General features: G+C 37.8%; 2 protein-coding genes across 5 annotated transcripts; one reads left to right on the top strand and one right to left on the bottom strand.

Annotated features, from left to right (window-relative positions):
• Positions 1-5,737: 5,737 nt before the first annotated feature.
• Positions 5,738-7,420, bottom strand: LOC121247371. The gene is made up of 3 exons (XM_041145734.1): positions 7,079-7,420; positions 6,548-6,997; positions 5,738-6,238 (listed from the first exon to the last, which is right to left on the bottom strand). The coding sequence occupies exons 1-3, from the start codon at positions 7,418-7,420 to the stop codon at positions 5,738-5,740; spliced, it is 1,293 nt and encodes a 430-aa protein (XP_041001668.1).
• Positions 7,421-15,496: 8,076 nt separating this feature from the next.
• Positions 15,497-25,833, top strand: LOC121246549 (putative E3 ubiquitin-protein ligase LIN). Of its 4 annotated transcripts, XM_041144721.1 has the most exons (17): positions 15,518-16,508; positions 16,721-16,796; positions 17,039-17,245; positions 17,379-17,458; positions 17,572-18,714; positions 19,796-19,937; positions 21,034-21,279; positions 21,354-21,648; positions 22,447-22,568; positions 23,058-23,177; positions 23,335-23,466; positions 23,560-23,682; positions 24,230-24,340; positions 24,415-24,561; positions 24,630-24,755; positions 25,250-25,366; positions 25,464-25,833. In XM_041144721.1, the coding sequence occupies exons 1-17, from the start codon at positions 15,703-15,705 to the stop codon at positions 25,479-25,481; spliced, it is 4,011 nt and encodes a 1,336-aa protein (XP_041000655.1). In that variant the 5' UTR covers positions 15,518-15,702; the 3' UTR covers positions 25,482-25,833. The 4 variants fall into 4 exon arrangements, 2 of the variants coding, with proteins under 2 accessions (XP_041000656.1, XP_041000655.1); XR_005937132.1 differs by lacking the exons at positions 24,230-24,340; positions 24,415-24,561; positions 24,630-24,755; positions 25,250-25,366; positions 25,464-25,833 and having other exon boundaries at positions 15,499-16,508; positions 23,261-23,466; XR_005937133.1 differs by lacking the exons at positions 24,230-24,340; positions 24,415-24,561; positions 24,630-24,755; positions 25,250-25,366; positions 25,464-25,833 and having other exon boundaries at positions 15,500-16,508; positions 23,053-23,177.
• Positions 25,834-26,410: the final 577 nt, after the last annotated feature.

The following is a 26,410-nucleotide window of genomic DNA, read 5'->3' as shown; positions in this document are numbered from 1 at the left end:
TTTATTTCTTCAATTATTCTTATGGTGTATATGAGATAGCCTGCCTTTACCACCAATTTGCTAAATAACAATGGAGGAGAAAATATATAAAAAATCTTGCCATGGGAAGTTATAGATATTAATGATGTAAAAGCAGAACTTTGAAAAATGTTAAGAGTCTACGACTTGTAAGCACAAAACTTCCCGGCACAAGTGCCCTTGAGAAACAAAATATGTTGTATCGGGACTGTGAGAACAACATGCTAGAGGACCTTGAACAAACTATGGAGGAGCTCAAGACTTTCCTTTCCGATGCTCTACTCCTTTGGACTACTACAATAGTCGACTTTAGTAAGCTGAACTTGCATGTTTTGAGGGATGATTTCTTTTTTCAAGATAGGTATTTTCTTGCATTCAACCCATGTACTTGGAGTACACATTTTGAGAGTTTTAACAAAATTTTTATTACTAATTTTTTTTTTTAAAGAGCCGATGTCACATGTCCAATAGTGACCCATTTTCACTTTTATTAAAAAACACTCACTTATGGCCGAGGAATACCAAGAAACAAAGTCCTTGAGATCTTAAACCCTCAGGTATAAAAAAAATCCCCAACAAACCCAACAAACAATCCCCCGAAGCCACAAAACTGATTAACATCTAAGAAAATGAATGCCAAGTTTATCCATACGAATAATACCCCGAATACGGCCATGAACTAGAGTATCATCGCCAAAATCTGAATTGACCCTTCACGTCCCCTGCTTAGCTAGAAAGTCCGCTACCATATTTGCTTCTCTCAAGATGTGACGAAATCGAACATTGAGCTCCCTAACAATAGCTGTAATTTCTTCCCAAAAATCCCAAAGAAACCAATATTTACACACTCCCGAAGCCAACTACCCAACTATGACCATAGAATCTGACTCTACCAAAACATCTCTCAACCCAAGTGCCTACACAATTGAAGCCCATCAATGAGAGATCTACACTCAGCGATGGTATTAGTAGCATGACCATAATAGAATGAGCAAAACCGGCTACTACCCCCACCTTGAGAATTTCGAATAATACCACCCCCACCTGAAGTACCTAGATTACTGCAAGAGCCTCCATCGACATTTAACTTACCCGTCCTCTCTCCGGTGGTCTCCATGCAATTAATTTAATTTTCCTTGTAACAACAAGAATAATTGGACAGCCTAACTCCTCCAGAATCACCTGCTCAAGGGAGCCTTGCCACCGAAATGTTTTTATCTTGCTTGACATTTCACTAATTAGCATTTTAACAGATCGAATAATAACATTCGGGTTAAAATTCGTACATTCCATTCTAGCCACACATCTAGCTCTCCATAAAGCCCAGGAGATTACAACAGGGAGAACCCCCGAAGCCAACCAACTTGTGTGGACATGGAAGCTCGCTGCCACCAAAAACTCATCATCCCTCCCAGCTTCAAATCTATGGTACTCTCATTCGACATGTATTCGCAATAAATTGCCATACTTTTTGAGCTCCTCCTCCCCCACATAAAATATGATTCAGAGTCTCCATTTGTGACTGTTCACAACACTCACACTTAGAAACAATCGGTATGCCTAACTGCTGAATAAGGCCATCCATTGGTATTGCCTTCTTCTTAGCTCGTCAAACAAAGAAAGACATCTTCTTTGGAAGCCAATTCTTCCACAACCATTTTTTCCAGAGGCATATTTCACCACGTTGTCACACCAGATGCCAGGCGGACTTGGTGCTAAACTCACCACTAACTGTTGGCTGCCAGACACATTTGTACACTCCCGTGCGTAGCTTGATGTTCGCTTCACAGATTTTAACAAAGATTTCTTCCGGAACAAGCTCACGCAATGCATGAGCATTTAGCTTTGTTTCTGTGAATATGTCCGCCACCTGCAAGTCCAAACTTCCAATAACAGGTATAGTAGCAATTAAAGGACCCTCTCCTAACCAGTTGTCTTGCCAGAAATTTACTTGGCCTGCCCGAATGATCCATCGTGAGTTATGTAAAACCTGAGGCATGAGATCCAAGATCCCTTTCAAAAAATGAGACCCTGTTCTACTATGAGTAACAGAAAAAATATGGGAGTTTCCAATATATTTGGAAGTAAAAAAATTCGACCACATCGACTTATCATTAATAATCTTCCAAACAAATTTCATAAGTAAAGATGCTTGTACCTCATGCAGACCCCGAATACCCAACCCACCCTCTTCCACTGTCATACAAATTTTGCTCCAAGATATCCACTTCCTTTATTTTATTTTATTTTCCAATGACGAACCCTATAAAAAATTTGAAAAATTTCTCTTTATCTCCAATACCACTCCATTTGGTAAATTCAAGACATAGAGCATATGTATAAGCATACTATTCAAAACATGCATGATTAGAACAATTCTACCTCCAAATGAAAGAACCTTGCTCTTCCACCCAGCCAACTTTTTTTGGATTTTTATCAAGAGCGAATCAAATAATCGGATAGTCACGCGACCCATAGTCAAAGGTACACCGAAATACATGCAAGGCCAACTACCTTCCGCAAGATCCGAAATCACCTTCAAATCATTTTTACGAACAACCAAGATAGAGGAAGAGAAAAACATTGAAGACTTACTCGGATTAATCAATTTACAAGACATCAATTCATACCTATGCAATACTTCCATAAGATTCTAAATAGATGACTTTCCCCAATTAGTAAAAATAATATATCATCTGCATAAAGTAAATGGGAAATCAAGGTACCTCCACAAGGATGGAACGACTTAATCTGACCCAAACCAAACTCTTTATGAAGCATTCGAGGGAGGATCTCCTCCGATAAAATAAATAGATAAGGAAAAAGAGGATCACCTTGATGAAACCCCTGCGACGGCTTGAAAAAACCTTTGGCACACCCATTTAATAGAAACGAGTAAAAATGGGAGGAAACAACATTAAAAACAATATTTTGCCACTTCTCTGAAAAACCCAACCTACATATGATCTGTAAGAGAAGATTCCAGTTGACTCGATTATAGGCTTTGGTGGCGTAGCGGAAGACAGAGATAAAGAAAATGTTATGAAGAAGAGCTGTGTCTTCTCTAGAACGAAACTGGGGACAACTTTATTTATAAAGTTCAAACTTTTGCAAAAAGAATGCTACTTCCTTTCTTCCATTCACAGGTTAATTGTAGGAAGAAAATAACAATAAAGGAAAGTATTTAGTAAAGGAAAGTTACCATACGAAAGTAATAAATTAAAGAAAGAAACCATATTAGGAAAGAAATAGAGTATCAATTCATCTTATTTGCTATGAAAAGAAAAGGAAGGAAATCGTTGTGCTAGTGTGGTGCGATCCGCACTGACTATTCTTGGTCATTCATTGGTGGTTTAGTTGCCTGCTCATTGACGTCCTGCATCAACTCGCCCTCCCTTGGAAGAAGACTCGACCTCGAGTTGATGTTGCGATAGAGTGGTTCATCTGGTGGATGATACTCGTATAAATCTGCCACATTAAAGGTTGACGAAATTGCCATATCTTTCGGTAGCTCAATCACATAAGTGTTATCACTGATCTTCTTGAGGACATGAAATGGACCATACTTCTTGTTCTAGAGTTTGCTATATGTACCCGATGGTAAACGTCCCTTACGCAAATAAATCATGACCAGATCACCTTCAGCAAATATTTTGGCTCGCTTACGCTTGTCAGCTGCTACCTTGTATTTTTCGTTGGCCTTATCCGAATTGCTTCGAACTTCCAACTGAACTTGCTTAATTCTTGAAGCCATATTCTCAGCTGCTGTACTGAAACCTGGTAGTTTAGGGAGGGGAACCAAATCCAAGGCATGTTTAGGTGGCTGAGTGTAGACAATCTCAAATGGTGACTTCCCTATGGAGCGGTTACACATGTTATTGAAGGCAAACTCTATCTGCGGAAGGCTCACATCCCATTGCTTTGGCTTATCACCAGAGACACATCGAAGCATGTTGCCTAATGTTCTATTAGTCACTTCGGTCTGGCCATCAGTTTGAGGACGGCAGGTGCTGCTATACTTGAGAGACGTTCCGAACTGCCTCCACAAAGTTACCCAAAAATGGCTGAGGAATTTACTGTCACGGTCCGAAGTGATGGTTTTAGGGACTCCATGCAAGCGAACCACTTCTTTAAAGAAAAGGTGGGCGACATTAGACGCGTCCGACGTCTTTCGGCAAGGTATAAAGTGTGCCATTTTCGAAAATCTATCAACCACCACAAAGATGGAATCAGCTCCTCTTTTGGTTCGGGGTAGACCGAGTACGAAATCTATGCTCAAATCTTCCCAGATATTCTCTGATACGGGTAATAGAGTGTAAAGCCCCGTGTTTTGGGATTGTCCCTTCCCCACTTGGCACACAGGGCACCGCTGCACAAACTTGCCCACATCCTTCTTAAGTTGAGGCCAAAAGTAACGTTCAGCCACTAGAGAAATGGTTTTGTCCCTTCCCACATGTCCTCCTAAACCTCCTCCATGAAGCTCATGGATCAGGTGCTCGTGCAAGGAAGTGCGAGGAATGCAGAGCTGATTTCCCCGAAACAGATAGTCAGCATGAACGTGAAAATCTTGCACAACTTGTCCATTCGAGCACTTGCTCCATATTTCAGCGAAGTCCAAATCATCGATATATAATTCTTGTAGCTGTTCAAAGCCTGTGAGTTCAGCCTTCAAGGTCACTAGTAAGGTTGTTCAACGGCTGAGGGCGTCGGCTACCTTGTTCTGTTGTCCTGATTTATTTTTCAATACCATAGTAAATTTCTGCATGAATCCGATCCACCTTGCATGCATACGGCTCAAGTTACTTTGGGTGTTTATAAATTTCAAGGCATGATGATCACTGTATAAAACAAACTCTCTTTGAATCAAATAATGTTCCCAATGCTTAAGAGATCGAATAACGGCGTATAACTCCAATTCGTAAGTCGTGCACTTCCGACGAGACTCATTTAGTTTTTCGCTAAAAAATTCTACGGGCCGACCTTCTTGAGACAGAACTGCACCAATGCCCACTATAGATGCATCACACTCCACTTCAAAGAGCTTTTCAAAGTTTGGTAACTTTAGCACAGGAGCTGTAGACAGCCTTTCTTTTATGAGAGCAAAACTGACTTCTTGTTCTTCTTCCCAACGAAACTGCCCCTTCTTCATGCATTCGGCGATGGGAGCTGCGATGGAACTGAAATTCTTTATGAAACTTCGATAAAACGTTGCCAGCCCGTGGAAACTGCGCACCTGACCAACAGTCGTAGGTTTTGGCCACTCTCGGATAGCCTTGACTTTCCCTTCATCTACGTGAATGCCCTCTGCGCTTATCAAAAACCCAAGGAACAATAGTCGGTTGCTCATGAAGGTGCATTTCTTGAGGTTGACAAGCAGCTTGTTGTTTCGCAGCACGGTTAGAACTTCTCGTAGATGCCCAACATGTTCTTCCTCATCTCGACTATAGAGAAGAATGTCATCGAAATAAATGACAACAAACTTCCCTATGAATGGCTTGAGCACCTGGTGCATGACCCTCATAAAAGTGCTTGGTGCATTCGATAAGCCGAACGGCATTACCATCCACTCATATAGGCCTTCCTTGGTTTTAAACGCTGTTTTCCACTCATCACCTGGCCGAATTCGAATCTGATGATACCCACTCCGTAGGTCTATCTTGGAGAACACGTTAGACTCTGCAAGCATGTCGAGCATATAAGCTAAACGGGGAATGGGGAATCAATATTTTACCGTGATCTTGTTGATGGCGCGACTGTCCATGCACATCCTCCAGGTCCCATCTTTCTTTGGTGTGAGTAGTGCCGGCACAGCGCATGGGCTCATGCTCTCTCTGATCAGGCCTTTTCGGAGGAGCTCTTCCACTTGGGTTTGTAGAATGTGGTGTTCATTGGGGCTCATACGATAGTGAGATAGATTCGGCAGGCTTGCTCCTGGGACCAAGTTGATGTGGTGTTGGACATCCCTCATAGGAGGCAATCCCTCGGGTAGTTCTTGTGGCATGATGTCTCCAAACTCAGATAAAAGATGATGCACTTGCTGGAGAATATCGACTGCTTCTACTTCATCACTGCCTTTCACTACAAGGGTCCAAACTTCCACTGTTTCCTTAGCATCTGCCATGAATTGTGCTTCAGAGACCGTGAGGAAGGAACTTTTTTTATCTGCACTGATCGACTCATGCGCCTTGTCCCCTGTAGGAACCAGTACAATTTTGCGCCCCTGCCACAAAAATGAGTAAACGTTCTCTCACCCCTTGTAAAGAGCATCCACATCAAACTGCCATGGGCATCCAAGTAAAATATGGCACGCATCCATCTCCACCACATCGCATAGTGCTTCGTCCTTATAAATTTTCCCAATGGAAAAAGGAACTCGACAAATATTATTAACGCGAGTCTCGGACCCTTTTCGAATCCAACCGATTTTATACGGCCGTGGGTGTTTCTCAGTTTTCAACGCAAGTGCAGTGACAAGAGCTTTAGATACAATATTTTCGCAGCTTCCACTATCTATGATCATGTTACATACCTTATTGTTGATAGTGCAACGTGTTTTGAATATCGAGTGCCTCTGATTTTCCTCTTCAGTCTTTAGGGCCAACATCACCCGTTGTATGATACAGTTCACGGGTTCTCCTTCGTCGCCTTCTACAAATTCTCCTGCTTCTTCACCTTCGCTGTCGCCCTCATCCTCCTGACCTTCCTCTTCCCCTTCAATCATATGCACTGTTCGTCGTGTAGGACACTTGTTAGAGCGATGTCCAGGCTGGTTGCATCGAAAACATTTGCCCAACATAGGCCTGGAGTAAGGATTATTGTTGGTGCCGCTCCTTTGTGCTGATGGGGCTGTCAGTTCTCTCCCTGCTTGATTGTTGGTGTTTCCCTTTTGAGGTCGACTAGACGAACTTGGTTGTGAACTGCTCGGCCGTGATGGTTGATCAACAGCCTTGATGGGTGGAGTAAAAGACGGTGCTCTCGACTGTGGCCGAGACAGTTGTAGCTCAATTTTCAGAGCTAAGTTAACAGCCTCCTATAACGTCCATACTGTATGCAGTGAGACTTTGTCTTGAATGGCCATGCGTAACCCTCCCACAAATCTCGCAACTTGCTGCCCATCTGTTTCAGAAAGGTTGTTGCGCGACTTCAGCCTGTAAAATTCTTCCATGTAGTCACTAACAGTTCTCATGCCTTGCTTGCAATTTTGATATTGCTGATACAGAATCTGTTCATAATCCGGCGGTAGGAATCTAGTTCTCATCAATCGCTTCATTTTCGGCCATGCTCGCATTGGTTGTTTACCCTGCCGTCGCCTATTGCTTTGCATTTGTTCCCACCATGCCGATGCACCACCACGCAGTTTATAAGCCACTAACTTCACTTGTTGTGCTTCAGGGGTTTGCATATAATCAAAAAAAATTTCTACTTCTAATAACCAGTCAAGAAAGCTCTCGACATGGAGATGTCCGTTAAAGCATGGCAAGTCGATTTTTATTCGAAAGTTGTTATTTTGATGCAGCCCCCTTCTATTAGCTGGGACCTCTCCTTCGAATCCAGCGACTTCCTCCTCACTAGATGAATTATCTGGCGCTTGATTTCGTCTCCTCGGTATAAAGCCAATGTCTCCATGTGGGTTATTTTGATTCCTCCTATTCTCCTGATGCCCATCGCCACCAATTGAATGTTGGTAACGACTCTTTGGATTTCCTGCAGCATCCTCTCGATCCCCTCGAATCGTTGTTGGTTTTGCTGGTTTTGCGACTGGACAGCAGCCCAAAGGGCTGGTATTCCACGCCCTTCGTCATGGGGGTTATTCTCTTCTCCTGCCATCAAGCCAGGCGCAACCTTGCTCTGATGCCAATTTGGCGTAGCAGAAGACAGAGATAAAGAAAATGTTATGAAGAAGAGCTGTGTCTTCTCTGGAACGAAATTGGGGACAACTTTATTGATAAAGTTCAAACTTTTGCGAAAAGAATGCTACTTCCTTTCTTCCATTCACAGGTTAATTGTAGGAAGAAAATAACAATAAAGGAAAGTATTTAGTAAAGGAAAGTTACCATACGAAAGTAATAAATTAAAGAAAGAAACCATATTAGGAAAGAAACAGAGTATCAATTCATCTTATTTGCTATGAAAAGAAAAGGAAGGAAATCGTTGTGCTGGTGTGGTGCGATCCGCATGGACTATTCTTGGTCATTCATTGGTGGTTTAGTTGCCTGCTCATTGACGTCATGCATCATTTGGCCATATCATATTTCAGCAAAACATTTCCCCCTTTTGCCTTCCTATTAATGCCTTGAACTAGATCCTGAGCCAACAATATGTTATAAAAAATGCTTCTTCCTGGTATAAATGCTGCCTACTCAGGAGAAATAATTTTATCCAGATCAGCGCCAAATGAAAAACCATAATCTTCGACATAATTTTATAGACAACTGAACATAGGCTGATTGATCGAAACTGACCAAAACCCAAAGGCTCATCGACCTTCGGAATCATAACCAAATTCGTAGCCCTAAAAAAAGTTGAAATCGTCTGACCTTCAAAAAATTCTTTAGCCATTTCCAACAGATTGTCTTTCACAATATCCCAAGCAAGCATGAAAAGCTAACTGAAAAACCATCTAGGCCAGGGCTACTATCCGCCGGAAGAGACCATAGAGATTGCTTGATTTCATGTAAAGTCGAAACAGCACACATGACCTCGTTATCCTCCATGGACACCACTAGCTGTATCAGCTCCATCTCAGCCATATTACTCTCAATCGGCATCACCGTAAGCAAATTTTGGAAAAAAGAAATTGCCCTTCATGAATCGCTTCCCCCAAGTTAGCGTACTGCCATCTTCCAGTTGCATCTTCTCAATTTTTTTACTCCTTCCACAAGGTAGCATGGAAGAAACTTGAATTAGCATCCCCTTCGACAAACCATTTAACTCTTGATTTCTGACAGGCCAAAACCTCCTCTCTGTGAACCCATTGCAAGTGCTCTTGTTTACAACTTAACAATTCATTTTCGGTCTGAGATGAGTAAGAACGGGACATACTTACTTCCAACCCAGTGATGCAATCTTCCAGCTTTTTAATCTCAGCCTCCCCTCGGCCAAATACCTCTCGGTTCCACGTCTGTAACGTGCGTTTCAACTTCTTTAATTTTTTTACTAATTCTCACCATGGCATAGCCTTCAACTCGCTCATTCGAAACCTCCTGCACTAAAGGGAGAAATCCCTCATGCGATCCCCACATACGAAGGAACTTGAACGGTCGAATAACATTAACTCTAAACCAGCATTGGTGCATGATCCGAAGACGTCCTAGGCAGATACGAAACTGTAACACCTCCAAAGTAGTTCGTAAAATACACATTCACCAGAATTTGATCCAGTCTAGCCCAAATCCTTCTACCCCCTTACCTTCCATTGCACCACGAAAAATGATTAACTTCACAAGGAAGGTCCACCAGCCACATGCATGAATACAATCATTAAATTCCCTCTTCGCCCGAGGAGCCTGCAAGAAGCTACCCACATTTTCATTATCGTCTCGAATTATATTGAAATCTTCTCCTCCTCCCCCCCCCCCCCAACTAAACTAGGGAAGCCCACAAAAATTTTGAGCATGTAAAAACTCTCACAATTCCACTCTTTTAACCTGAAAACAACTGGCATAAACGAAGGTTGCAAGCACCCGACAATTTCCATGAACAAACCATCCATTAATAGCTTGATCCGACATTGAAACCAAATCGAGCTCAACATCAGTATCCCAGAAAAGCCAAATTTTTCCACCTACCTCTACATTATTAAAATAGTACAGCATCTTCATCCAACATGCCCATCTAATGCTCTTATTAGAATTTAAAAATGGTTCTAAAATGGCCACCATAGAATGGTGACTTTTATTTAAAATACGCCGAAGTCTACTCTTCAATGAACGAATCCCTCTAATATTCCAGGTAAGAATATACATAAAAAAAATTATAGAAGTTTTTTGAAATGATTACGACTCTCCAACACCACAATCGATTTTTCTTTTCTTACCCCTTTTACTTTTTTCAGAGGGACATGCATATCTGGATCTGAATCAAAAGGTTTTGCTGTTGACTCATTCAACTCCTCTACGAACTCACCATCGAACCCCGCATTGGACATAAAATCTAGATGATGCATATTTGCCCCAGCAAAAGGATCCCTATCTCCCAACCCACCTAACTCAAATTCCAAGGCTTCATTCACTAGCCTCAGAGTACTTCTTGGATCAGATTTTGCCAAAATTTCTTGGCCATCATCCTCATCCTCCGCCTCTGTAATTTCAAACCAGTTGTCACATTGCTTAGACGGCGTCCCCTCTGACTCATTAGACACTTCCAACTCCTCCCCAACCAAAGGATTTTAGCTAGATGCAACGCCTCAGGAGTCAAGGCCTCTGAAAGTTCCACTCGGGCCTCTTCCACACATTTATCAAACAATTCTCCCTTCGGCGAAAAGAACTAGACACCATTATTTTTGTTTCTCATTTTCACATATGCAAAGCACAATTTACTCATAGATTTTGGATCTTTCTCCTGAATTATTTTCAGTTTGTAATTTTTTGCTTCATTGGAAATTAATTTGGTATAAGCTCATTGTCCTATACAGAAATTCGAGGTTTTTGGCATCTATGTTCATGGTAAGATTTCAAGTTTCCTTTTCCAAAAGAGTATTTCTATACACCACACTCTCATCCTATTTTGATGATACTAAGTAGTATGTGTTACATGTATCATATTAGATGATAAAGAAGCATGCAATAAATGATCATTTAATGGTAATAAATGTGTCACATCATACTTAGTGGGATGAAAGTGAGATAGTAATATGATGTATAGAATTTTTCTTTCCAGGATAGTTTAAATACAATTGCAACAATTTGTTATTCTACTCTTTAAGCTCTACATTGAGAATGAACATGTTATTGTAGATTGTACCTGATAAAGCCAAGATACTTTTTTTATACCTTATATTAGACCATTTTTTTATGATTATTTTTGGCTCAATATCATTTTTTTTGTTTTTACATTTTTTTTTCTGAAATATCTTAGTATTTGTCGTGAATATAACTTGCGGCAAATACTTTTTTTTTTTTTTTTGTCAAACGTGATTATTTCCCGCAATAGAGTTCTTCGTAAAGACTTTTTTCCCACAATTTACAATGAAAGGCTATCATATTTTTCATGATGAAATAATTTTTTTTCCATACTAATCTTATGGGAAAATGTAGGCATTTCCCACAAGTTGGATTTTTTGTGGAGAAAAATACTTTATCTCATCAATTTTATTCCATAAGCATCCAGGATAAAAAATTGTGCTCTTTTCCCTGGAATGGAGGCTTTTTGCCACCACAATCCCTTGCGAGAAAAATATATATTTGTTGTAACGAAGTCACGACTAGCTCAAGTAGTACTTTAGCCTCATTGATTATGCATGGCTACGATCCTAGCAGTTACTGAATGGTTGTTCCTCACTGATTTATAGTTCATTAATCCAAAAACTTTCGCTCGTTAATTCATCTAAAAAATTCCGCACCAAAAAAAAAAAAAAAAAAAAAAAAATGAAGAAGAAGATCAAGAAGAAGAAGAAGAAGAAGTAAAAGCAAGTGTTTATACGCACTTGTAATTAAGATCAAGTGATAATTTGTAAAGGTAGCAGATCTTGGTTTTTGACATAAATGTTATCATTTATTTTTTAAGATAAATAATTATTTATTAATTTGCTCGTGTAAGCTTTAAGACTTACATATATGTAACCTAATCTTTTAAAATCTAGATGACAAATATTTGTCACATAAATGCATATATAATAAGCAATGTGAGCAGTTAATTTATTCACGCTAATTAATCAAAACCATTTGCTCATTCCAAAATCCATGACTTTTTTTTATTTTTATTTTTTTTGAGAACACCATAAAATAAAACTTGATCATCGAAGACAATGAAATGACTAATATATCAAGTCGATCAATTATATATAGCAATGTTAGTCATGTGAACCGGCCTAATTAAGGCGGCTCCTCTAAAGTTTTTGTTTGAAATAAAAAAGTCTATAGAATGGAGAGAGAGAGAGAGAGAGAGAGAGAGAGAGCTGACACAATCGGAATCCTATCCTATAATTAATATTAATTGTTACTTCGATAATTTAATAGAGAAATTAATATAATTATTATTGGTTAAAAATATACAATAATTGTCTCCTAATTAAATTATAAGACGTACAACAATCAAATCAAATGATAGTTCTTATAATACAATTAGAACACATAGATTAATTTTGAGGGAGTTAATTAGTTGTTTGGAGAATGATTGATTGGAGTCCTCCCCCAATAATGCGAAAGAGATGATGAAAATAATAGGCAGGCAGCAATGCAGAAAGCGCGCCCGTGATCATCCATATATATCCCTTTATTTATTTTTATTTTTATATTTTCTTTTCTTTCTTAATTTCTATAGTCATGGATTATATTAATATGCATACATATATATATATATATTATATATATATGGTTCTTGAGAATGAAATTGATCGATCTCTGATGATCATTCATGGCCTCCTAGTTTGCATGCCGTATATGTTCGTTCGGCAGGTTCGACAAAAATACATGAATGGAGGTGGTGCATGGACAATTTCATGCATGATCATGGGTCCCCAGCAGCGTGCAGCAACTCATGACCTTACTTCCCCGACTGGCCACTGGGCTTGCCCCAGCTTTATTTGAATATAATGACACCAGAGTACTGCAAACCAGTCACGGTCCTTGACGCCAGTCATAATAGTGATTATTTTGTAGATTAATTTTAATAGATAATTTACAGGAAATGAATACAATAGAAACGTTCAAATTTTAGAGAAAACTACTCTGATGTTCAATTTAAAATTGTCAAAATCCAAAAATGACCAAATCAACTTACAAGCCAAGTTGTAATAGCTGAAAATTGACCGTATCAAAATTTTACCAAAAATAACAAAATCTCAATAATCACACCAAAAATAAATACGTAATAAAAGAAGTAATCTGACAAAAATCTTGCCTAAAATCGAGTTTAGAATCACTTCCTAAATAATAAATGAAATATTACCATAAAAGACAACAAAATAACTAATAATAGGGATTCAGAGGGAAAAACAGTGAAATTTGACCTCGAAAATGATGTACATCGAGCATAGCCACAATGTGCGCGCTGAAAAGAGCTTTTTGAATTAGGGTCACATGCGCTATTCTGATATACGTAGCCAAAATTATGACCAAAATACCAAAATGTGCCCAAAACTATCCCAATCAAGGAAATATCATGATTTTCTGTCAGCTTTGCGCTGATCTGCCATCTCAAGATATTTCAGCGCAATCAATGTACAATCTGACAACTTAACATCATTTAACTCGGATCCTCTGCATCAATCCTTCAAGCTGTAGAAACACACCATCTATGCAAGCATGGACCCCTTCTTAGCCTGGCCGGCCACGGATTATATTGAGTACAAAACCCTTTAATGATAGATATATAATACTCGTATTAAACATATATACATCAAAATCATACATGTTTCCTTTAATTCTGAAGTTGGAACCTAAATTTATATATAAACAAATTATCGCCAATAAAAGAGTATTATTTCTAAAAGGGAAAATAAAGAACAATTGGTGATCAATATCAACCAAATCAAAACACATGCATTAAACAAAATTTCCTTGTTTTTTTGGGGTGGTGGTTACAGGCTCATGTGATCTTGATCAAACTTTGAAAAAACTAGACTCTTCATAAAAATTTATATTCTGCTCGTGACAGACGACAGACAAGGGTCCGATGCCAATTGTACAAGAGCAAATATCAAAAGCTGATAGTCAATGATGATATCTTCATAGCTGATACTGCAGGCATGCATGGATAAGCTTATATGTATAAGACTTCCACAGCAACAATGGAGAAGAGGCCAGACGGCAGACTGCATATATAAAAGATAAAAATGGATAAATTTAGCATAGGCTTGACCTGCTGCTTCAGTAGGTCATGTCCCTTTCACAAGTCACGGATCTGCATGGACTCGACGATCACATCACGTAACAACGGAATCAAAAGGTCATTTATATATCTTATCATTTAAGTGCTTGAAATGGCTCTAATTCCTTGACCCAGCTTGAAATGTAGTTACATGGATGAGATCCATGCATCAGCCATGATCCATGCATGGCTGTACAATCTCTCTACTAATGAGGTAGGGGAAAAAGATAAAAAATAAAAGATAAATTAATATCAGATCGTACGTCCAAAAATCTAATCATATGAAGAAACTTGTTACGGCAAGTTTGCATGTTCTGTATGGTGCCACTAGGCTTGCATGGTTGTCAAGATGTGAAAACAGGAGAGGAATAGAGACAGATGATTGATGTAATATATACTTCCAAATTTTGCTTTAATACTTCCAAATTTTAAAATAGTTTTATACGTAGAGAATTCTGAACAAGACTAGAGAGGTTCAATTATTCACTTAGAAACTACATAACCCTAAAAATTATACACCAGCTTTTAGAATAGAAGTACTACATGAAGAACTACCACCTGATCGAGTAATATTAATTAGCAGCTAGCTTGCTTAAAGAGAAAACTCCATTTGTTTTCACCATTTAAGTCATATAATTTATGTGGGTGGGAAACCCAAATAACACATGAGAGAGAGAGATGCAAAATTAACGAGAAAGTGATGGTTCACTTAAGCAAAGTTGGATATTTAGAATATCTCAGAATATCTACAAATATTACTAAAATGATTTGAATTAAAATATTTTATTAAATTTTGCGAAATGAGAGAGAAAAAGTTAAATAAAAATATTATAAAGTTAAAAAACTATTTGAATATAATTTTTGTTTTAAAATTTAAAAAAATAGTATTATTTTTTGTGTTTTGTTTAAGAGTTTGAAAGATTTGTAATGATTAAATGAAAAAATTAAAAATTTGAAATTGAAAAATATTTTGAGAAGGAAATATCTGAGAATGTATGAGAATATATAAGAATACTTGAAAACGGTTGTGTTGCCAAACGGACCCTTAGACTTGCTCTGACTAGGATATATAATCGCCTCCATGCCTACACAACAAGATCCAAGACAATTAATACATTAGAGTTGTATGTCTATCATTTTTCTAAAAAATTCCTAGCTTAGAGCTTCTAGCAGCCAAAAACTAGAAAGAATCACAGTTACTATTTTCCCAGATAATTTTAATTAAACATAATTATCAGGAAACACAAAAGGCACCAAAGCAATATGATATATTGGCATGAGAAGGAAATTACTAAGAATAATTTTTTTCATTAGTCACTATTCACTACTTTAGACTCTACGTCTTATAAAAAACACTTCACACTCTATGGAAAAAATAAAAAAAATGACTGTCAAGTGTAGGATGTGAAAATGAACAGTAGCTGATGTATAGCAAAACCCAATTAGCAATTGAATGTTTTCTCACTTTTCATTCCCTCCGTTAAATGAAACAACGGTCAATTTTTTGTCTGTGGCCAAAGGGTCCACTGAAGTTTAGAGATTTGGCTGGTATAGTCACGGGAAATTGTTGCAGACGTCCACAACTCTGCAACACTATTAAGTCTCTCTCTCTCTCTTTTTCCTAAGCATATTAGGCACAATCTTCTTCCACAAGACATGAACATGTCTTCTAATTCCATGGTTCCTATCTCCTCCTTCCTCTCCTCCTCCTCCTCCTCCTCCTCTTGTTCTACATCAATTGTTCCATCCAATGATTATGAAAGACCAGACATCAACTCCATACAGGTACTCGTTGTTTCAATCAATAATTACATCACCGAACTGTTAGGAAATGCTGAGGCTAGGAGTTCTCTACACTTGATATGCACCTCAAATCTGAAATATCAAAAGCTGGAATTCTTCGAATTCAACGAGCAATCTGTACTGGCAAACTTTTACTGGGGCATTAACAGCATTGAATCTGCAATTCAAACAAAAATGCCGGAAGAGACAGCTTCTAGACTGAGGAAGTCGGAACAAATGCTTCAGGTCCCCGCATTGCTTGATAAGCAACATTTCACGGCCGGAGTTCCAAACCGTCATTTGGTGTGTTGCTCCTACTTTTACCTCTCGGTAGTTAGTAACCTCCAAAAAGATGAGTGGCAGGCTGCTCTGCATTTCATCCAAGCGCTTTTGGTGTATCCAAAACTTGTTCGAACAGCATTGGCACCGGGACTTTGTGAAAGTATTATTCCTTCATGCACTGTAGATGAAAAGAAGGAAATTATTAGAGAGAGAAGCTTGGGGTCTACATATCTTGTGGAGTCTGAAGAGGATGATTATAGTGACCAAATAAGGCAGATGGCAAGGAGCTACAAAGACCGGTTAATATATTATCAGGTCATGTCATATGGAGAGGCTCCTCAGTGGCACTGTGGCTGCAGAGAGATTCCATCCCGAGACAGTGAATCACAATATAAGACGTAAGTTCTTCCCTAAAGCTCATCATAAAATTAACAGGGAAAGTCAAATACACCTCCATGACTGCTGCAACTCAGGATTTGAATGTTCAACTTGTATTTGAAAAAGAAGTTGGAATATTGTGAACAAGGAAAGGAGTTTGATTTTAGCATGAAATTATTTCTAGTGAATGTCATTCTGCAAGAGCTAATTATGATTCACTACTCATGAGCAGGCATACAATACCTACTAGCTCTGAATCTTTGAGTTCAATTGATCAAAGACAACTCAGCGTGCAGAATTATTATAATGTAAGCCATCGCTTACTTTTTGTCACCATTGTTATTTCATTATTTCAGATGCTCTTTAAGTATTTGCGAGTAGGATTTCACATATGCACTCTGCAGATGCTTCATACTAAAAGCAAGAGAATTGTATATACTACCCACAAAGTAAACCGATATTATTGGCACACTGCATTGACTAATTTTTTTTTTCATTTAATTTATATGACATGAAACTAGATTTTGCATGATGTTAAAACTTGGTGTAGTATGAGAAGGTGCATCCGCTTGATCCTCATGGTGTAATAGATCAAATGGTGGAAAAACCTAAGGCATCTACTGAAGTTCCAGAGTTTGAAGACCATAGAAATCCAAGTATCAGATGCCTAAAAGAGTTAGTGCAGGAGTCACAGTCAGATGCAACTGCTTCAGTAGGTTCATGGTACGATGATTCATTCTACGACAGTGACATGGAGGTAATTGTTCACAAGACAATAATATTGCCAAGGATTTTGTTTTTAAGAAAACAAATTTAAATAAGGATGCCTCTTTCTGTATAATTGAGGAACTAATGATTGCAAAATACTTTTGCATCTCTTTATGAATCAGGCAGACATGGATGGAACTAAATGCTCAGGAAGAGTCCCAACAATAAACGCTGATGACCGACAACCAGAAGTTTGTGATCAGTTCAGTACACTATCACAATAACATACACCATTTTCTTTTATATTTAGTACTAATGAAAACCTGATATCCATATCCAGACTATTTATTAAATTCATTGCACTGACCTGCACAGGAAGGTGCAGAGTCCTTGCTCAACATCAGAACCAGAACTTACAGCATTATCTTTGCCATGCGCTCCCAAGAATCCAATGCCCAACATTGAAGCCATCAGTGAATTAAGCGCAACCATTATGCAAGATAGAGATAAAAAATCAAACACCATTCGGAATATCCATGCAGAGAAGGAATCAAATCAAAGGACATTAAATCCACACAAATTCCTGTTCTTTGATCATATAGCATCTTCTACATCGCTGCAGAAACATAGGATCACCCTGACAAATTATCAAGGAAGTGCTGCCAGAGATATACAGAACTCAAGTAGCTGGAAAAGCTTCAATAAAGTTTGTTCACATTCTGGAAAAGACTCCACCAGTGAACTATTGGGGATATTTGAAAAGACAATTCCAAAGCTGTGTTTCTCCAGAGGATTAGGAAAAAGTGATGAAGATTATGCAGAGGAAGTTGCAAAATTTTACAAAATGTTGAACAATAAAACAGAAGTAAAATACTGTATGCTCAAGGATGTAATTCTGGATCAGCTGCTTGCCGGTATTTCAACTTCCAAAGAGGAAAGAGTAATTAGGACATCGGTGTCTATACTCACAGCAATCATTTCAGCAAACAAGTCAGCTATTGAAGACATCAAGAAAAAAGGCTTACAGCTACATGTTTTGGCAAGTGCTCTAAAGCAAAACGTGCACGAGGCTGCAATTCTAATCTATCTAATAAATCCATCCCCTGGGGAGATCAAAACATTAGAAATATTACCAGCACTGGTGGAGGTCGTGTGCACCCCAGGCAGTTACAAGGGTGGGACGGCATCGCTTCTGCCGACACCTCCTGGAGCATCACTTAAGATTATTGAAGTATTAGTAACTGCATTTGATTACACGACAAATAACAAGCACTTGGCTGCAATCAATTCTCCTTGCATTATTTCCAGGCTCCTAGATGTAGCAAGAACTAATAATCTGAATGAGTTTCTCTCTTTGGCCACTATTCTTATAAAGTGCATGCAATTTGATGGGCAATGCAGAAAGTATATATCGCAATTTACTCCTGTGACTCGATTCATTCTGCTACTACAAAGTAACAAGAATCATCACAAGTTCATAGCACTTGAGTTTTTTCATGAGATCCTTCGAATACCAAGGTATGAAAGAAGATTTAACTCCATTAGTTTTCCTGCTATTTTGTATTTATTTTTTGAGAAAAATGCAGTTAATGTGCGTCTAGATATTTAGGTATATGAAACAGGAGTGCTGAATTTTAGAGAAACCAAATTTTGATCCATAAGTCTATGCAGCCAAATGAGATTTGGACATGGACTAAACTCTTTTTTTTAGTGGTGCATGTGGGCATAATTCTATCTGTGAACCAGTCTGCATGTACTTACTTGCATGTCATAGAGAATTGTATCTCATTCATTTGTAAGGACTATCTGTTAGAGACTTAGGGTTCGTTTGAATAGTGAGATGAGATCAGATGAGATAGTTTTAGATGAGTTGAATAAAATATTGTTAGAATATTATTTTTTTAATATTATCATTATTTTGGGATTTGAAAATGTTGAATTGTTTATTATATTTTGTGTGGGAATTTGTGAAAGTTGTAATGATGAGATAAAACTATCTCTGTATCCAAACAATGCCTTAATTGTATCTCATTCATTTGTAAGGACTATCGATTAGAGACTTAATTGTATCTCATTCATTTGTAAGGACAATCTGTTAGAAGCCTTGTTATGATCCCACATCGACTAAGTATGGAATTGGTTGGTGGTTTATAAGCCTTTAGGCACCCTTCCCTTGTAAGCTAGTTTTTAAGGGTGAGTTCTACCTAGTGGGTTCATAACAAATGGTATCAGAGCCACCCCATGTCTAAGGCTATGTTACGACGGTTGCAATCGTGCTTCAGGGGGGTAATGCCGGCATGGCAGTGTTTGCCCGGAACTAGGAAAAGACCTAGCGCACAGCTAACCAGTGTGAGTGCCGGGACCGCTGTGGATGTCGGCTGCGGAGTGTGGTGGTTGTTATGATCCCACATCGACTAAGTATGGGATTGGTTGATAGTTTATAAGCCTTTAAGCACCCTTCTCTTGTAAGCTAGTTTTCAAGGGTGAGTTTTACCTAGAGGGTTCATAACAAAGCCTCTTTTTAGAGTTTCGTATATCTAGTCTTTTCACGATCCTAGCCCTAGAAGGTCTTCTGAAATTTATTTATCATTTTCTTCAGGTCATCAGCCATTGGCTTGTTGCAGAAAATACAAAAAGAAGGAAGCATTGATATTATGCACAAACTAATGGATTGTCTCCAACAGCTGCAACCCGAATACCAACTTTTGGCAGCAAATGTACTTCTTCAACTGGATACAATGGTAATTTTTATGATCATATAGGTCATAGTTGTCATTTCATAGCTTACGGTACAGAATCACAACCAAAAATTGAACCAGGCAGTTAATGCATATAATATTGTCTTACTATCTTGCACTCTGCAGTTCTTGTTATCAACTGATTAAGGCATGATCCAAGGGCAGAGATATTGCAGTTCTCTTGAACTGTAGCCAACTATAGCATGTATGATACACCCTTCATTAAACAGTTACATGTCTAGACAGAGTTTTGCAACCAAAAGTTTGGGGTATCACAAAGCTGATGTAACGGAGGCTTAAGTCACATATGAGCCATATACTCTAAAAAGACTAGTCAATGGTACAATTAGAGCTCATTGGAATTATTATAAAGAGCAAAAACTTCTTCCTCCCAAGTAATATAGGATCCTATTCACCATCTATATAATTACTCTATATGGGGTATTACAATCTCCTCCCTTAAATTCTTGATGTCCTCGTCAGACTATTCTATCATAGGAGTTAGGAGTTCCAGACTTCTGGTTGGGATAGGCTCTGAGCATTTTGACCAAATATGATAAATTCCCTGTTTAGTAATGATAAACAAGAAAAATACAAGAAGTTAGCAGATGTTGAAAATGATGAAGTGTGCCTTTTGTCACATAGATGCAAGGGAACACCAGCATCTAATATTTGCGTATGGTACTATATGTTTCCTTAAGATAAATTCAAAGGATTTATTGTTTCAAGACAAGAAGGCGAGATTCTGGAAAAATATATTATGAGTTCTCAATGAAGGGATCTAACAAATCAAAACTAATTTGATCAGCACGGCTACCCATTTTTCCAAGAAACAGATGATATATTTTCTTGCATTCAAACCAATCTGATGGGCCTTGTGATTATTGAATAATTAAACTGGAATTGGGCATGATAACTTTCAGGGGGTATAACTTTGTGGTACAAACATAAAGACTACTTATCATGCATTTCAACCTGACACTGTTGCTTCATATCCTTGTTACTATTGAGTTTGGTGTTTACTCCACTTTAGTTGATTTAGACTTTGAACCTCTAAAATAAGCTTTCATTAACCAAGTTAGGCAATGTATTTGTGCAGAATAACTCACCTGGCAGAAGCGTGTTTGGAGAAGAGGCTATGCAGATCATTCGGAAGCACCTGGCATCTGAAGAAGGATCTTCTCTGCAGCTTTTGTCTGCATACATCCTATCAAATCTTGGTGGAACATATGCTTGGACAGGGGAACCATATACAGTAGCTTGGTTGGTTAAAAAAACTGGGTTGGCCTCTCCATATCACAGCAATATGCTGAGAAATTTTAACTGGTCGGATAAAAGCCTGCAGGTAAGCTGTAATAAAAATCTATGGTTTTCATGGTATCAGACAGGCCAACAAAGAAAAACTGCATGGACTTGCAGGATGCTTTCACAGACTCATGGTGCAGCAGGATTTCCAGAACCATCATTAACATTGGGAATCCTATCTTCCACGCATTAGAGAAGGGGCTAAAGAGCAAGATAAGGATTGTATCCAGGGCTTGTCTAATAACCATTGCATGGCTTGGATGTGAAATAACAAAGAGCCCAGATAGCATACGATATTCTGCATGTGAGATTTTACTAAGTGGCATTGAGCAATTTTTGCATCCTGGATTGGAGCTTGAAGACAGGCTTCTAGCATGTCTGTGCATCTATAACTATGCTTCTGGCAAAGGTAATGCCCACACTGTAAAATATCTCTATGTAATATACACTTTACAGTAACAAAAAGCACAAAAAAGTATAAGATTGGACTCTGCTACCCATGCAAATTCATCCCATGTAACCACTATGAAATTGATGCAGTGGTTACACAAATGACTGTCAATAATTTTCACTCATTCAGTGGTTCAGTGGTTTTCAGACAACTCAATTTTTTTTTTTAAAATAAATCGAGCTTTCATTAATCAGAGACAAGTTCAGGCAGTACATCAGATCGAGTACAATCAGGAAACTTATTGTGTTGCACTTCAAATACAAAAAATATAACATTGAGCTTTAAAGCACTTGCTTTAAGCATATTGAGAACTATACAGAACTCCATTCCACATTGCATTAGTAAAATACTTATTGCACATCATGACACGAACAGCCCCATATGTTTATTAGATTCTAGGTTCCAAAGGGCAGAATTCTACCTCATATGCTAAAGGTCAAAATGGAATAACTTCCCCATGGTCCAAATGCCCTCCAAATATAAATATATTTTAAAACACTGAAAATTAAGCTTTTTAACTGATGGCTGTGAAAATCTCTACAATCATTGATTTCAAGGACGCATGCCCTTGACCTGATTGGCTAGGTTCACCCTGCAAGCAGGTCAATAAATAGTTATATGCTATTTTACAGTTTGGCTGATTATATACATATAATCCATGTCTAATTTTCTTTGCAGAATGGAGAGTAAGATTTTTTTTTTTTTTTAAAGTGCAATTTTCCTCATGCAAACCTTAGATGAATTCTCTTTGTGTAGGAATGCAAAAAGTAATTTATTTCTCCGAAGGAGTAAAGGAGTCACTAAGACGCCTTTCAAGCATAACCTGGATGGCAGAGGAATTGCATAAAGTAACCAATTATTACCAACCGAACAAATCAGTAAGTACTCATCAAGTGGCAGAATTAATCCTAGCTTACATGTAGGCCCTCTTTTTTACGTACCTTCCACTTCTTCTTCTTCTTGTTCTAACTCAGCAACCTAGCAATCAGTAAATTATTTCAAAATCAATATGTTCCAGATATTTGGATTTAGAAAGAAAAAGAGGCAGAAGAAGCAGAATTTGAGCTGACAATTGATAGGGCTAAATGTTTTTGTTTTAAAAGCAATATATATCATGTCCTTACCTCTTGAATTATTCTGGGTAAAAGATATCATCAAGTAGATGCAAGTATGCAACTAAGAACGCAACCTTTATTAGCTCACTCAACATGATGCCACCATTATGTCCAGTTTGTGTTTGCCATTTTGAGCAATTAGCATAAAAGATGCCCTAAAGTTAGTTGCCAATCATAAGCTGTATAAGATTGACCCTCAATAATGGGTGTTGATTCACTGTGTTCCCAAAATCATCACAATTGCAAGAGCAGCGTATTTCTTGTGTTCACACACAAATCATGGAAGCGGGTCTCAAATGCAATGGAGCTGTATGTGCCCTCATCTACTACAAGGGACTGCTTTACAGTGGATACTCAGATGGTTCAATCAAGGTGAGGAATTATGTTACCTACTTCAAATATGAAGACCATTACCTCACTTGAAATAGGGTTGTGAGGCCTTGGTGCTACCACAGAGTGTGGGAAATAAAAACAGAAGAAATATTAGGTTGGCAGAAATGCAAACAATGACATCCGCTGCCCTGAATAGGTGTGGGACATCAAGGGGCAATCAGCCATGCTTGTATGGAACATGAAGGAGCACAAGAAGGCAGTGACATGCTTTTCACTTTTTGAACCAGGAGATAGCCTTTTAAGTGGCTCTGTTGATAAAACCATCAGGGTATGGTAAATTTTTATAGCAGCAACCACTTACTTTCTTAAATGGGCTGCAGAAAATTGAACTGAATATCATTCACAATTGAATCTTCTACAGGTTTGGCAAATTATTCACAGAAAGTTGGAGTGTATTGAAGTAATAGCAGTGAAAGAACCGATTCAGCACATGGATGCATCCGGTGAAATGATTTTTGTAGTTACTCACGGCCATGGGTTGAAGGTAACACAAATTATGAACGTACAATAAGAAATATTCAGCTCAAACACCAAGACACTTGCATCCACATATAACACAGAGAAGCTCAAAGTTCAGAAATTTTGTAACAAATAAAGATCTTGTGATCATCACCAAGAACTAGAAAAAATAAATTAAATCTCTCAACACACAATAAATCAAGATTTTATCATAATGATTAAGAAAAAAAATGGAGCACAAGAAAGTATAAAAAATCATTCACAGCTTAAGCTCTAATTCAGATGGCATGAATCCTAAATACAAGTTTTGTCAGAAGAATATGCCTATAAATTATTTTTACACTAACGCTTTCAAAGAAAGCAACTGCTTCCTCCGCGGGAGAAAGCCAAGCCACTCAACATGTAATGAAGCTGTATAAGAAGATCAAAACTTTCAATTACCTTTCATTGGGGGGGGGGGGTGGGGGGGGGGGGGGGGGGTGAGGAGAACACACAAAATAAAAAAGACTCATGTCAAACATTTTTAAAATAGCCATCCATGATCCAACTACGTCAAGATGTCATTTCTCCAGGTATTTGAGGAATCAAGAACAGTCAAGGAGATTGGCAAGAACAAGAATGTGAAGTGCATGAGGGTGTTTCAGGAAAAGATTTACGTAGGCTGTACAAATTCAAGCATACAGGTTAGCTAAAAGGCCATGGATATCAGAAATACATGCACCAACTGAGACATAAGTGCTATGTCACTCTTTTTCAGGAGTTTTCTATTACAAACAACCGGAAGCATGAAATTAAAGCACGGGCAAAGGGTTGGAAGATCCAGAAAAAGCCCATCAATTCAATTGTCGCGTATAAAGATTGGCTTTATTGTGCTGGTGCAACTGTTGAAGGTTCAAGTTTTAAGGTAATAAACTCTACTTGTATCCCCATGTACTGGGAAAAGCCTTCCACTTAAATGGTCAAATGGCGTAGGAATGGAGAAGACAATGCAAACCCCAAATGTCAATAGCAACAGACAAAGGAGATCATGTGCTGGCGATGGGAGTAGTTGAAGACTTCATATACCTAAACTGCAGCTCATCGACACACTACATTCAGGTGATTAATTTATTCTCTCAAAAGAATGCCATAAATGACAGATTCTAGAATATTAAAAGTGGCTGCTCAACTTTTGAATTCATATTCCTGTGGATTTTCCTGCAGTTTTCTTAAACTGGATTTTCCTGCAGTTTTCTTAAACTCTTAAATCATTAATTTTAAATTTAACGGTCCATATTTTCTCATCATCTTTAAGAAATCTTTGATCTTTTATTAATAAATTGTTCGTTATTATCATCTAAACCATTCAACTAAAACCTAATAGATATGATGTTAAGAACTCTACCATGAAGTTACTAAAGACATCTAGATAATCATAGTCTATTCATAAGTAAGTTTCGAACTTCCAAGTATCTGAAGAACTGACAAAACTTTTGCTCTATTAAAGAAAAAACCTTTGAATACATAACTACACAGAGTGAGGTTTCAACTTAACAAGAATTTCAAAAGCTAAGGAAATGTCATTGAATTTTACATACCTCGTGAAAAAATAGATCTGGTTGAGAGAGACACAGAAGAAGTTGGGGAGGATCTCAGCAGGCAGCAGGATAACAAGCCTCCTCACTGCCAATGACATGGTACTGTGTGGTACAGAGTCAGGGCTAATCAAGGTGTGCACGTTCGATTCGTATATAGTTTTAACCGTTTCACTTTTTAATTTGGTTTGAACGATTTTCAACTTAACTCAGCAATCCCCATAACCAACAGGGCTGGATTCCGTTGTAGCAGAAGATTTGCAACACCAAAATTCAAATTTCACCAACCTATCAAGCATGCACTCTGTATAGTAGTGTGGATTTGATTTGTTGTTATTACAATGGGAAAAGCAAGTGTTAAATATATGAAGATCTCAAAGGGGAAGATCAGAACTATACTGTATCATTATAGATATTTCACAGAGAATGTAAGATATTAAGGGAGTGGGGCTATGTATTGGTGCCAAATGTAACTTGTGAAAGAAAGAACAGATTTTAAAAGGTTGAACAAACAATATGAAGAGACTTGAAGAGTGAGAATGTATCACGGGGTTGATGGAATGTTATGAAACGAGGAGGATGGAAGGGAGAGTATTGTTCTACTCTTAATGTGTGGGTTTTATTTGTTTTTGGAATAAAAGAGTTATCGGATCAAAATTTCTTATGTTAGATCTTTATGGCCTGAGGAGAGAGATATATATTGTCAAAAAATTATTTTTTTAATATTATTATTGTTTTGAAATTTAAAAAAATTAAATTATTTATTATATTTTATATAAGAATTTAAAAAAATTGTAAAAATAAGATGAGATGAAACTGTTTCTTTATCCAATGAAACTATAATCACGTAAGATGTGTCATAATATTTATTAAATCGGGGTCAATAAAAAGTTAGAAAATGCAGGTTCCAGGCATGTCTCCCAAAATCCTCCTAGTGTATTTTAGGTTTTTTTTTTTTTTTTTTTTTTAAATAATTAAAAAAAGTTACTGGTAATGAATTTTTGTTTGTTTTTTTATTTTAAAAAAATGCACTAAAAACACTTCGGGAGGCAACTAGCATCACCCCAAAAGTATATTTGGATTAATAAGATATGTTTTTATTTATTTTTTTAAATCAACATACGAAAATTTTATTAATTAGCAAACATTACAAACTGTCTCACAACAGAATTAGATATT

This window comes from Juglans microcarpa x Juglans regia, chromosome 1S (genome assembly GCF_004785595.1).
Source record: "Juglans microcarpa x Juglans regia isolate MS1-56 chromosome 1S, Jm3101_v1.0, whole genome shotgun sequence".
In the NCBI taxonomy this organism is placed as follows: Eukaryota; Viridiplantae; Streptophyta; class Magnoliopsida; order Fagales; family Juglandaceae; genus Juglans; species Juglans microcarpa x Juglans regia.
Note: the sequence above shows the minus strand (reverse complement) of the source record. Positions and strands in the feature narration are given on the sequence as shown.

Bases quoted from the DNA above. Each gene is read 5' to 3' on its own strand.
- LOC121247371 (XM_041145734.1), bottom strand. From the start codon at position 7,420: ATGCAAACCCCTGAAGCACAACAAGTGAAGTTAGTGGCTTATAAACTG. The intron at 6,998-7,078 runs GTCTCACTGCAT...TCTCGGCCACAG, and splicing joins GCATGGCCATTCAAGACAAA to TCGAGAGCACCGTCTTTTAC. The intron at 6,239-6,547 runs GTATGTAACATG...TTTTTGTGGCAG, and splicing joins GTTGCACTATCAACAATAAG to GGGCGCAAAATTGTACTGGT.
- LOC121246549 (XM_041144721.1), top strand. From the start codon at position 15,703: ATGAACATGTCTTCTAATTCCATGGTTCCTATCTCCTCCTTCCTCTCC. The intron at 23,178-23,334 runs GTGAGGAATTAT...TGCCCTGAATAG, and splicing joins ACTCAGATGGTTCAATCAAG to GTGTGGGACATCAAGGGGCA. The intron at 23,467-23,559 runs GTATGGTAAATT...AATCTTCTACAG, and splicing joins CTGTTGATAAAACCATCAGG to GTTTGGCAAATTATTCACAG.